The sequence below is a fragment of the Haliaeetus leucocephalus genome, unplaced genomic scaffold (assembly GCF_000737465.1).
Source record: "Haliaeetus leucocephalus isolate CR32 unplaced genomic scaffold, Haliaeetus_leucocephalus-4.0 Scaffold215, whole genome shotgun sequence".
Taxonomy (NCBI): Eukaryota; Metazoa; Chordata; class Aves; order Accipitriformes; family Accipitridae; genus Haliaeetus; species Haliaeetus leucocephalus.
This window is the reverse complement of record NW_010972651.1, coordinates 64,446-77,555: the sequence shown is the minus strand read 5'-3', so window position 1 is coordinate 77,555 and position 13,110 is coordinate 64,446. Positions and strand designations below refer to the sequence as shown.

Sequence of the window (13,110 nt, the reverse complement as noted above, 5' to 3'; positions counted from 1 at the left end):
GTGGGTGGGGGGGGGGGGGGGGTCGGGGAAGGAGTTGGAGGAGATGTTTGTGGTGCTAGTCAAATGTAACACTCCTGGGAGAAGAAATTATGCTTGAAAATGGGCATTTGTTTTTTGAGACCACTGAATGATAACTACATCTGTGCTGATATCTTCCATGTTGGTTATTGGGTGAATTATGCTATGTTCATTTATACCTGGTCTGAATGTTCCTTTTTACGTATAAAAACGTAAAAACATGGTTTGCACTTCATGTCTCTTCCACAATAATCATAAGAAGGAGTTAATATGAAAGCAATAATATCCATTTAGAGTTTAATGTGAGCTTCATTCTTGGAAGTTCAGCACACATTGTTTTTCATGAAGGAAATAAAAATAGCCTCTCCTGAGCTGCAGCGAGCGCTGGTATTGAAGTCCAGAGGGTTTTAATTTCCCTCCTTGTTTCTTTTCTGTGTTTTCTTTTCAGCCCAAGTGGTAAAAAGTTCCGAAGCAAGCCCCAGCTGGCGCGCTACCTGGGGAGCTCGATGGACCTGAGCACTTTTGACTTCCGCACAGGAAAAATGTTGATGAATAAAATGAACAAGAACAGACAGAGGATGCGCTATGACTGTTCCAACCAAGCCAAAGTAAGACTAAGATGCAGTGGCAGCTTTCCCCTTTCTGTCTGCTATTGTACTGGCCAGACTGCCTCTCAGAACAGTATCTGTGATAGCGTGAAAATTAAGCATTCTGTAATTAATGTGTGAAACTGGAGTTGAGGACGATAACATCTCTGTTATGGGGTGTTGGACAAATACTGCAATTCACTGATTCTTCCAGGGTGCTGATACCATGGAAGAATATTGCGGTACTGCTAAATCTTCTGTACAGAAGGGCTGGAGGGAGGGCTGGCATCTTTTTCTCTTCCCCTCCCTGGAATGTGAGATTGCCTTCTCCAGTGCGATCTCCTCCAGACCCGTGACTCTCCAGCTGACTTCTGTGACTGTGCAGCAGCTCTGCTCTGCTCTGGCATTTGGTTTGGGAGAGGAGGGAAGAGTGGCCTGGGGCAGCAGGGACGAGGTAACGCAGCCTCCTGCAAGCGAGCGACTCCATGGGGCTATCCATAGGCCGTGCTGGTATCTCGGCTTTGGATTTGATTTAAGGAGGGGATGTGTTTCGGGCAAAAAGCTGAAGAGGCAAGAGGATGGCAAGGCCTATTTGTAGAACAAAATAAAAGAGTCTGTGTTTGGCACCTGCTAATTTTGATTGTTAAGGTTTAGTCAAGATTACAGTGACATTGGTATACTGCCTGTCTGGATAGATTGGCTCATGTCATTCTAAGTATCTTTATCAGATGCTAAAACCTTTTGCAGAACCCAGAAGCTTATGTCTATGCACCTAAACATTAAATGTGGAAAATAGCATAATGCTTGTTTTCTAAATATGTCAACCACTCAAGAATCACCATCATCAGAGTGATTGGAACGTTTACTTACAGCGCTAGGTGCTATGGTGATATTTTAAAAGAAACTTGCCTTGCTGCAGAGACCAGCAGCTAACACACATCTCATAGGCTAAAAATTCTGCCCAAACCTTTCAATAAATGTACATGTAGTTATCATTGGCTTATAAATGGATTAGCATACAGATGGTTCAGAATGATATTTGTCCTGAATACATCTTTTCTACATCTCATGAATAAATATGTTAAGCAGACGGAGTGTCTGCGTCCTCAAGAACAAAGTATGTCCTACAGCCATTTCAAGACTTGCATGTTAGATCTCAGGAACGAGGAATGGTCTTCCTGTGTTTCCACTAACATAAAATGCAGTCATGTAGTGAAAACTTGTTTGTTATGAGCTCCGTTTAAAAATAAGTTTTGTTAAGAACCGAAGGTAAAAAAAGTGATCACGGTTCCAGCTGTATTGATTTGTCTATTGGTGTCCACGACTGAATTGAAACAGAAAGGTTTAGAATGGTTTCTGGATTCACAAAATGGTCTCTAAATCCCACTTCATAATTTTTCTAATTATTACAAATATTGTGTCAGTCTTCTGTTTTAGTGATCTACAAATGACTTTTCAAAGTGCAAACTCAGTATTCCGACTCCTAAATTCTGTCAAAATTGGGATAAATCAATGTGTATAAACTAGAATGAGAGGAGGCTAGTATGTTAAGTAGGATGTGAAAGAGTGGAAAACCTTGTTTAATTTTGATAGGTCTAAGGCAAGATTTGAAGGTAGTTACGCATTTTTAGCAGTCTAACTCATATAGCTTGAGATGAGACAAGTTTTCAAGTCCATGAACTCTTCTTTTCCCCACTGTACATCTTCATGGCTGTAGTAGCATTTTAGCAAATTGAAAATATTTTTATGGGCTTTTCCCCTCCTTTTGTTTGAAATTTTTAGGGCAAGCCTGATTTGAACACAGCACTGCCTGTCAGACAGACAGCCTCCATATTCAAACAACCTGTCACAAAAATCACAAACCATCCCAGCAATAAGGTGAAGAGTGATCCTCAGAAAGCTGTGGACCAGCCCCGGCAGGTAAGGCTTGCAGCTTAGTAGCTGCTTCTCCAGAACTAAGAAAATCCTGGTTTTGCTGCTGGGAGTGTCCCAAAATAAACCACTTGAACTTTGTGATGCTGAACAAATAGTCCATGGCAATTTGAAGTCTCTGATATTTCAGAAACAATAACTTACAGTGCTGCCAGCTTTTAAAATCAGAACAAAACCCATTTCCAATATACAGTTAATATGCTGTCTGCACTGTGTTTTATAACTAAACTCCAACCTTTGTTTAGATCACAATTCTGCTGTAGTTAAGCCTTCATTTCCTTAATGCTGACATTAAGTATTATCTACAAATTTAGGCAGACATGGTAACCACTTCATGGGACATTTGCATTGTGATTGGAATCACTGTCAAATGTTCCAGTTGTATCAGAATTCTGTGTTTCAAGAAATCCCTGTTCCTGTACGGACCACATACAATGTGGTGTTTGTGATGTAGTGCGAAGGATTGTACCCCCCGCATGGGCCTTTTTTTCAGATGCTTGTGTCAGTAGTAGTTAACTCTACCTGTATGAATAAGGTCATAAATTCACATGGAATGTCATTATTACTACAAAATCAAACTGTTTTTCTTATCATACTGTGTATTTGCAAAAAGAGAATACACCAAAACTAAAGGAAATCTTTCAGTTTAATTTCATCTAGTGAAAGGATGCAAAAAGCATGCTTAGGACAAGTATGGCTTTGAAGTTGGGCACTGGTAGAATAAGATGTACCTGTTCAAAGCAGCCTTTGGAAGGCATTCTTATTTCATTAATATTACCTAGAGCTGACAGCCTGTTTCCTCTGCAGAGCTCACACCAGGGATTCTGTGAATCCTTTCCTGTAGTGAGTCCATCTTTGTAACTTTTGGAAACTAGATGTTCAGCTTCATTAGTCTGTTCAGATGCTGTCATCAGTATCAATTATCAGTACAATTTAAACTCTTGCAAGTCTGGTGGAATTAAAATACATCATTCCAAGAGACAAAGTGATTTCAATAAAATTTAAAAATACCCTATAAACTACCCATCTCTTACAATGAAAACCTTTTCTGCAAACTTAAAAACTACCTTTCTTAAGTGTGAGAGAGGTTCTATTTGAAATGGAGTTGGGTAGTTTGTTTTGGTGGTTGGTTTGTTGTGGGGTTTTGGGGGGTTTTTTTGGTTTGTTTTTTTTTTTAACAGGTTGCTAGGGTTTTAGCATGCTTTTCTAAGGAAGTAGAGCATGTGTGTTCGTAGTGTTGTTGCAGTTCTTCTAAACCCCTTGGCTAATTAAGACAATAAAAGAGGACACTAAAGATATGACATTGATATGCAAAACTCTGAGCTGGATAAAGATTTGTATCCCTCTTGTGGAAGAGATTGATATGTGAGTGCAGATTGATGTGTGAATGCAATCTATTAGACAGCAGAGATCAGCCCCAGTACACAAAGATGTTGTAATCTGACCTGTGTAGTTTTGCTGCTCATGTTACTACTTGTTGTAATGCAGCTTCCTAGACTCTGCTCGTGCTTTCCTTATGTAATCCTTTTTCTTTTCTATGACAACATTGGAGTCTGTTTTCTGAGAAGGTCCTTTAGAGGTTTTTATGTATATAAGTGTGTATATATAAAAAAATAAATATACTGTATATATAATATATATACACGTATTGGTTTATATATTTCATTTTCTGTTATGTATCATAGATGGGGCAAACTTGCTCTTTCTTGTGTCTGTCTTTGCAATATACATCTAAGAGTCTGTTAAATTACAGCTTTAAAGTATTTTACTGGACTGCAGCTTATATTAACCTCTGGTCAGCAGACTCCAGATGTTTCTTCAAAATTTGAAAGCAGTGCTAAGTCCCGTCATGCGCTGGCTTAAAATTCATCTATTTGAAAGTCATAGGCTAGAGAATATCCAGCCTGTGTGTTTTGGCTGTCACTGTACTTATTCCCCATGTTGTGAGCTGGTAATTGGAAAAGTAATGTGGGTTCAGTTGCACTCAGATTTTGACAGGCATGAAAAGGGGCCATGTGTGGACTGTTTGGGGTAAATTCTTAGTTTCTCAAAACCTAGATAAAATTGCTTTCTTGCCAGACAACTGGTATTCCAGCTATTCGTTGATCATCCTTATATATGTAGACTGAGAGCTGAAGGTGTATCTAGGTAAAGTATCTGACTTCCCACCAAACCGTGCATTCATGTGTGCTTAAGCTTGAGGAGAACCTGATTCAAAATACAGTAAAGGACTAGATAGATATGGTTGTTCCCATGAGAAACTGCTAGAGAGGAATAAAATAATGCTTTACCTTGGGAAGAGCTTGGATACAATTCTTGCATTCCTTAACTTCTGTGGTATGTGTGACACAGCAGGAGAGTAATAGGAGTGTAAAAAAGTCTGTCCCACACTCTGTGCACTTAAATGAAAGCCAGCAAGCCTCGCCTTACTGTTCCAGTTCAGAAGCAGTGAAAGTACCTGTCCCTGGAAGAAAAGGTCTCTCTCAAGGCAGCAAATCGGGAGTTGTTGCGGGACTGATTGGTAATGAGGATTGTTCCTTACTGTCAGACGTGGCAGACCCCTTTTGTAGTAAATCTAATATAAAATTGTCTGCAGCAGTGTTCTGCCCCCTTTAGATAGTAAGCAGGTGCTTTGTGTAGTTGTCAATTCCATTTCTGTTTTGTGCCAATAAACACTTTCTTTGATGTCAGCTCTTCTGGGAGAAGAAATTAAGTGGACTGAATGCTTTTGACATTGCAGAGGAGCTGGTGAAAACAATGGACCTTCCAAAAGGTTTACAAGGTAATCAGAGTCTGCCCTTAACTCCAGGGGTGGCATTTTGATACCAATCAGCGGTGATCTGAAGGTATTGTGTTTGACCTCCTTGTTCTCCAGTGCTCGTCAGTGCTGTGGACCATTCCTGCTTCAGCAGGAACTGTTAGTACTGTGACTGGAAGTCTCGGTGCCCTTTGTCCTGAGGAGATACTGAAGCAAAGCTTCTTGACTTTTGTGTGTGTGTGTGTGTTCATTTTCCAGAAGCAGAATGGAAACAGCTTCCATTCCCAATTAGGTTTTTCTTGTGTAACAGAATGAGGAATTGATCTAGGTTTAAATAACCCTGGAGAGAGTTGTACAGGTGCTGTTAGAAGTGTTTAGGACTGAGATTTATGTTGTGTTACCTTTCTAAATGACAGTATGTGCTTTGCAATTAAAATTTAAATAATGCCTGTTATCCTGATTTGCTGTTCTTTGTCTTGTGCAATGTTGATTATCGCTTTTCCTCCCACTTGCAGGGGTTGGACCTGGTTGCACTGATGAAACCCTTCTTTCTGCTATAGCTAGTGCTCTGCACACTAGCACTATGCCTATCACTGGACAGCTGTCCGCGGCTGTAGAGAAGAATCCTGGAGTTTGGCTAAACACCTCACAGCCACTTTGCAAAGCATTTATGGTGACAGATGAAGATATTAGGTATTAAATAGAAATATCACTTACTGTCTTGGAACAAGGTAGAAAAAAATTGTTACACAAAGCTGTTCTCATACAGGCATGTACTTAAAGCCCATTATTTTTTATTTTGACCATGGTTACTCTGAGGTTTCAGGTTCATATTTGTTTTTCATGTCAGAGTATGTCTGCTTTTATTGAAAAAGGTGTCTGAATTTGAGTAACCTCGATTAAGGCGCCTCTAAGCAAAGAAGGGATTGGAGAAATCCTGAACAGTGCATTTCAATTCTCTTCACCTTACTGTGTGTCAGCACAGGACCAAATAAAATCACTAACTGCTGCGGTGGCAGTGAACAAGGATGCAATTTATTTAGGTATAGCTTGCTTTCAGTAATTAATTATATTGCTAAATCAAGACTGGTCAAATTCAGCTTTAAGCACTTGATAGAGAACTGAATATACTAAAGACACTAATCTGAAAGCACGCTACTTTGCATTCATTAACAGCGTTTAAAGGTAGTACTTGTTTTGACTGTTCGATTGATAAATCTTTTTGAATTACAGGATAACTTTTTTTTGTGCTTGATTTATATATGAATGACCAGGAAAAATGGTCTGTTTATAACTTTGTGATTTCCTGTGGCTGAGATGAAATAGGAGTCCCATGAGCTGCTGATTGTTGATCACTTCTTTACTATGACTGACAGAAAAGGAGCTGTAGAATTTAAGGTTGTGACTCAAAAGGAAAATGAGCAAAAAGATTGAAATGGTCAGAAACTTAATTTTCTCCAATCTCATTTCTGGAAATCTGAGCAGGGTAGCCTGACTTTTTCTTGTTTGAATTAATATTAGTGCTAGGAATTTTTTTTAAAAAAAAAAAAGGTCTTGAGTCAGCTGCTAGATTAGGCAAATTTCAGGCAGAATTAAAAATGGTGCAGTCAATGCTAAGGACTTGTAATAGGAAATACTGGACAAGTTTTTAAAGTGTTCCTTTCATCTTCACTTACAGTATAATGCCAGGCAATTTTTTTACAATGCAGTTCTTACAGAGAGCTCTTTCAAAGCCATGCTTGTCTGCCCAGCCTTGTGTATGAGGGATTTAAGATGCCTTTCTCTTGAAAGAGGCAGCTTTGAGGATTGATGTCGGTGTTCGTTGATTTGGGGCAGGAAGCAAGAGGAACTGGTGCAGCAGGTGCGAAAGAGGCTGGAGGAAGCTCTGATGGCTGACATGCTTGCCCATGTGGAGGAAATAGCAAGAGATGGGGAAGCACCTTCAGAGAAAGAAGGAGGCGAGGAAGAAGGAGAAGAGGAAGAGGAGGAGGAGGAGCAGGACCATGACCAGGAGATGGAGAATGTATAGTCCAGGTAATGTGATAGCATCCTTTCTCACCTTAAACTGTACTTCATTGAATGCAGAAATGTTTCAGAAGGAATCTTAGTATATATTGACAAGTCTTTGCTTTTTAACATGTACTTTCAAAGCTGTAGTAGCCATGCTTTTGGGAAAAAAAAATGAAATATTTTGATGTGTGTGATGTCTGGTGAGTGCTTGCATTGTCATGGAGTGCTCTGGGCCTTATGCCTGTGTCAGGTGGTCTAAATGTGTAACCAGAATGTGTATGTAAGTGCTTGAAGGATTCTGTCTTGAAAGTGGATCAGTTCTTAAAAATGTATTTGTCTTGCGATGTCAATTTTTCCCCCCTATTTATTTATTTATTACTTCCTATGATAGGCAAGAGGACAGTGTGGTCAGAAAGGACAACTGCCACCTTATGGACTCAGCTTCTCCCCCTGCCTCTCTCACTTTTGCATTTTTAGTACACGTTTTCTTGCAGTTTACATTAGAGGAGGGCACATTTGTGGAATTTTTAAAATAATATTCGCAGACTGTTAGAAAAAGGCAACCTGTCCATCAAAAGAGGGAAGTTGCTAAAAAACTTTATATGTGGTGGGAATTTATAAACTGAAAGTTACAGAAGAACATATATATTCAAAATCTGGAAACATTTGAAAAATTTAAGATAGCGTAACAGTAGTAACTACCGGATTCACAGAAATGTGCCTTTACATTGTGCATCCCTTAAAAGTATCACAAAGGGCTTGCTTCTTGTTCTCAAGTATACCTCTGACTTTCACTTGTGCGGTGGAACTTTTTAAAGGTGTGCTCAGAATTTTTTTTTATTGTCTTGTAAACCAAAATAGCTCTGAATAATGAATCATTACTCTGTAGCAGTGCAGAAAAAAGCATATTCATAAGGCCAAGTCAAGATACACCGACAGGAATTCCCTTAAATGTTGTATGTTGCACTAGATAGTGACAGGGCACTGTGCTACAAAGCAGAGTTTTTCCTTGCTGTGGTCCTTGATGTGACCCTAGCCAGGAGCACTGAATGTATCGTCACTGGAGCTCATGCAGTGAGATGAAAACAGAACTCACTGATTTTAATTTTTGGTCATTTTAAGTTTTAGCCTAAGAAAAGCAGTTAGTGTTCTGCTGCTGAAATAGGATAGCCAATACCCTGGGTGCTTCATTATGTACACTCCAGAGCCTGTGAGGCAAGAATCAAGAACGTGGAGGGGGAAAAAGGGAATTTTTAGGATGAATAGCAGAAGAAAAGAAAAGCCCCTTTGGAGGGAGTGGCAGCTGTATTTCAGGTAGAAGGAAGAGTGATATATGTTAAGCAGTCCTTCAGGCTGGAAGGTTGATTATAATGTGAAATCTATTTGGCCTTTGGGAGACACCGTCTTATATCTGGGCTCTCTCTATTTTCCTGTTTTACCACATCACTAACAGTAGCTTTATTTGGACAGTGAATATCTTGCATTCCTTTCTACTACAAAGGTCTGGCAACAGCAAAGAACCAGAATAAACTGTCTGCTGAAGGTGAAAAACAGGAGATAAAGAAATGGATATGTTATGGCAATGGTGCTTTATTCTTTTAAGGGATTACTTGCTATAAAGATATAAAAAGTTCTTACTGACTTACAAGGTCTTTTTTTCTCTTTCTTCTAGGGAGTTCCATCTAAGAATTCCCAGTATAAACCCTATCAGCAGGGTCAGCACAACTATTTACAAAGCCAAGAGTGTCTGCCAAGTAAATTGCACCAACAATCCAACTGTACCTATGAGCATTTTGATGTACGCTTCAGGAAATGTTGAGAAGCTGATGGTTCATTAATTGCTGGGTAGTTTTGAAGATGGAACCTGACTAAACTCTACTCCCCTTCCTTTTTCTAAAGGGGTAGGGTAATCGGGAATGCAAAAGTGGGAGGGAATAAAGGAATATAAAATGGTGGGAGGGAAAATACTAGGAACCAAATTTCCTGTCCTTTTTTTTTTCTTTTTTTTTTCGTTGTGGGTCACTGATAGGTGATACATTTTTAAGCTTTTCTATTAAATTACCTTTAACAATGACCCATAGAAACAATTTTCTCTCTAACACAAGTGAGAGAGATGCTGTTTCACTCCTTGGCTACTCTGCTGTAGGCTACCTGTTTGTACCAGACTGTCGGGAGGTCATTTTATGCTGTGGATTGTCATTCCATATGTCAATTCGGGTCGCTGAATTCCTTTTCCTCGAAAGACCACATTGGTCTTGGAAGTGTAGTCTCAGAGATGAACTGCCAGTGCCTCTTCCACCTGAGGTTTTGATTAGTAGGGGAAGTTACACTTGAGGAATTGGTCTTACATCAATGGCAATTGGTTTTTTTAGTTAGTTCCAGCACCACACTGAATGCACTGCCGTGCACATTTTTGATACGGAGTTGTGTGTATGTCTGAGCATAGTCGAACAGAGTTCTCACGATAAATATACCCACTCTGTGGTATATTTTGCTTTGGTTTAAGTCAGGTCAGAAGGACCTTCTCAACTCGGAATGGAAGGATGACTCATTTCTGACTGACAATGAGGAAACCTTCCTCCTTTCTCTTCTGGTGCCAAGAACCCTGACCTCTGTTTCTGTGTGTGCAGAGGGAAGGGGATCCATTCCAATAGGTGTGTCTACACATCTGCTTTTGTGTGCAGTAATGTTCTGACCTCTTTTAAAACAAGAAAGAAAAAAGGTTGATTTTTCTATAATTGATATCTAAAAATGAATCTAAAGCTTTTTATTAAGTATTAAATCTTTCTTATTTGCATGTGCAGTGAAGTGACCAGCATTTTGTGTCCAAAAATGAAATGATGTGAAACCTGCCTTAATGTGTTTATAAGTATTTGGCTTCACCATGGGTACCTTGATTGATTCCTCAGTCTCTTCTAGTACGTCTGTGAGCATATTGGGGTAACTTGTGGCTAAAAATGGATTTATCTGGGGAGGGAGGATAGGGAGTGGGGAGGAAGATGAGAGTTTATAGCTTGGAGAATGTTGACTAGGTTGCAAAATTATTTTAGTCTTAGGGTATCCATTGCATAATTCATGCGTGGATGTCTCAGCTAAGAGTACAGTATAAAGTGGTGGATTAAATATTGTGCCACTAACCAATTGTACAAGTTGTTGGTACCCCAAAACTTGGGGAAGAAAGTAGCTCCCAGAGCCTTTATCATGTAAGAATGATTAGCAGTGACAGCAAGGGACCAGGGGAATTGCCTGGAAAGTAATAGCCTTTGGGAGTAGTGCAGCTTAGTGATCTGAATAGGTTTAAGCTCCTTGAAAAATATCCCATGCCAAAGTGATTGATACTGTATTAACTCTTTTCTTGAAAGATTTGAAAATACAAAATTCTTTGGTATTGCTCATTTGGAGTACTGCAAGAAGACTGAATTGTACTTTGCTGCTGCTCTACCAGGTATTGCTTTGGGGAACCTTACCTGGTACTGCAGCCAGTGAAAATTATTTTCCTTTTTGAACAGTCTGTTATGGTTATTATTCTGTAAATCTGTCCTCTTGTAATTCATTGTGTTGAATTAAATGTTTCTCACAAAGTAGAGATTCTTCTAGTCTGCATCAAGCCCCCACCTGGAGTTTTTGTGCTATGCCCCTTCCAGTCATTTCTGCGGAGACACTCTTGCTTTTTTGTTGTGGGCTCCACTCTGAGATTTGGATCTTGGTATTTGGGACCCGGCAGAGGGGATTACAGAGTGAAACTTGTCGAAAGCCAGTTCTTGCTGCAGAGTCCTGCTGTGTCCTCACCATGTAAGAGGCTGCCAGGGTGTCCTGTCTAAGGGGCAAATTGCTGATATGGTCCTTTGAATCTCAGCTCTAGCAGTTTATAACCCATATTAGAGGTGTTCCTTTGACCATGGCAATCTTGTTCTGACACTATTTCTTTTTTAAAACTTGTTTAGTGTCTAGCAATGTCTTTATTTACTTTTATTTGAATCTAAATATATTATAAACACATGTATATTATAAACACGTGTAGCACCAGAACTTAGATGATTGAGATGTTGATACTAATATTTTGATATGTTGAATATCAAGTTTAAATTGCTGCCAGCTTGTGTGCCAACTCTTTTGTTTTCACCACTCTACTTTCCCTGTCCAGCTCTCTTTCTTTCCTTCAGTCCTTTAAAAAGTTCATTAATGTTTTCATTCATATGGAGGAGTTGACTGTTCAGAGTACCAAAAAGGGGCCCAGGACTCCTGTCGCATCCAAAGAAACTAAAATAACTTTACCTGCTTATCGAGACAGGTAAGTAAATAAAATATTCCTTTTAAATGAGCCTGATGTCTTTCTCATGTTGCTGCAATAATAACTGGATTGGTTTGTCTTATCACAGCCTGCTGCCATGGATGTGACTGATGGGCATATAGTGGTCTGCCATCATGTAATATATCCCCAAGATGGAGAAAGCAGTTGTTACTCGAGGCATATCTTGTTAAGCAGATGATTAGTAAAGACCATACTTAAGAAAAATAATTGAGTGGAATTGGGGGCAAAACTTACCTGTTATTAGTATACAGCGGTTGTTACATGAGAACATATTAACAGTGGCGTTGTCCATTGTTCCGTCTGAGATCAAGTTCATCTGCTTGGAGAAGTACTAGTGAGGGGATGCTTTTGAAACTAGTAATTATTTCCATCAGTGGTAACGGCACCTTCCTGTCGCCCTCAAATATTATGTATATATGTAATACGGAGCTGCAATGTGAAGTAGCCTTAGGTTTGTCCTGCACACAGTTTGCACTGGTAAGCTATTTTGATTATTTTCTACTAAAATAATAGTACCAAGTTCTGTGGATGGATAGTTATATTGATATAGTTTAATCCTCTTCGGAGATAATATATAAGCATATTTTAATGGTCCTTATGCAGCTTCACTAAGAGGTAGGATCTTGTCCAGTACAGCTAAGGTTTTGCATCTTTTTCTCTAGACAGTGTAATTTTGGGTACATACCACCTGAGTTCACATAAGCTATACTTCTTATGCTGTGTCATGCTCAGTCAGGTTTTTCTCGTTTTATCTGGAAACAGCAGCCAGCCTAATTCTAGAGGGCACTGGTTGGAGGAGATTGGGGGATGGAGTGGTTTCATAGATGTTGGTAGATAGGATGAAAATCCTCGAAATGCCATTTTACTCTGCAAAGGTAACTTTGTAAAAAGAGGCTCCTTGTTATTTAGAATTTCTGATTTTATCTTGTGCAAAGTGTGCTGGAGCTGTTCCATTAAGATGGCTCAATTATTTTTTTTTCCTCCGCTTTGTTTTGCAAAACTAACAAAGGGAATGTAGTTATCTCCCTGTTTGTATTACCAGTGTTATTTTTACCGAATTCTAGTTGGATGAAATTTTGTGCAATCAGTAAAAATAACAAACTTGCATGGATATTGGTGCGGTCTGGATTTGGCCTGCAGAACTGTTGTAGGTGGTTCTGACCAGGAAAAGTTAGCTTCATTCACGTCTGAAATTGAGCTCGCTGAACTGGCTTTTGAGCAAGAAAAGGGAGGAGTTTTCTTTCTTGTAAACTGAGCACATCAGGAAAGGAAAACAGTAATGAATGACATGGCTGGACTCCGGGAATGTAGGCATGTTAAACCCTGCCTGTGGAGGCTTTGGTGTCATGGCTGTGAGTTGTTTTCTAGTGATAATATTAGGTCAAAAATATTTTTGAAGTTAGAATTCATGGGTAAGTTTACACTCTTATTCTACTTCCCATGTGAAAGGAGGCTAGCTGAAATGAATTTTCCAAATCAGAAACATGTTTTCA

General features: G+C 39.4%; 1 protein-coding gene across 3 annotated transcripts in view; it reads left to right on the top strand.

Annotated features, from left to right (window-relative positions):
• MBD3 (methyl-CpG binding domain protein 3) overlaps positions 1–10,057 on the top strand; it is a 15,956-nt gene extending 5,899 nt beyond the window's left edge. For all 3 annotated transcript variants that reach the window (XM_010566586.1, XM_010566589.1, XM_010566588.1), the window contains exons 3-8: positions 467–626; positions 2,388–2,525; positions 5,229–5,319; positions 5,811–5,988; positions 7,132–7,329; positions 8,978–10,057. In XM_010566586.1, the coding sequence (XP_010564888.1) occupies positions 525–626; positions 2,388–2,525; positions 5,229–5,319; positions 5,811–5,988; positions 7,132–7,324 (702 nt within the window). In that variant the 5' untranslated portion in view covers positions 467–524 and the 3' untranslated portion in view covers positions 7,325–7,329; positions 8,978–10,057. The remainder of the gene's footprint in view (positions 1–466; positions 627–2,387; positions 2,526–5,228; positions 5,320–5,810; positions 5,989–7,131; positions 7,330–8,977) is intronic.
• The last annotated feature ends 3,053 nt before the right edge of the window (positions 10,058–13,110 follow it).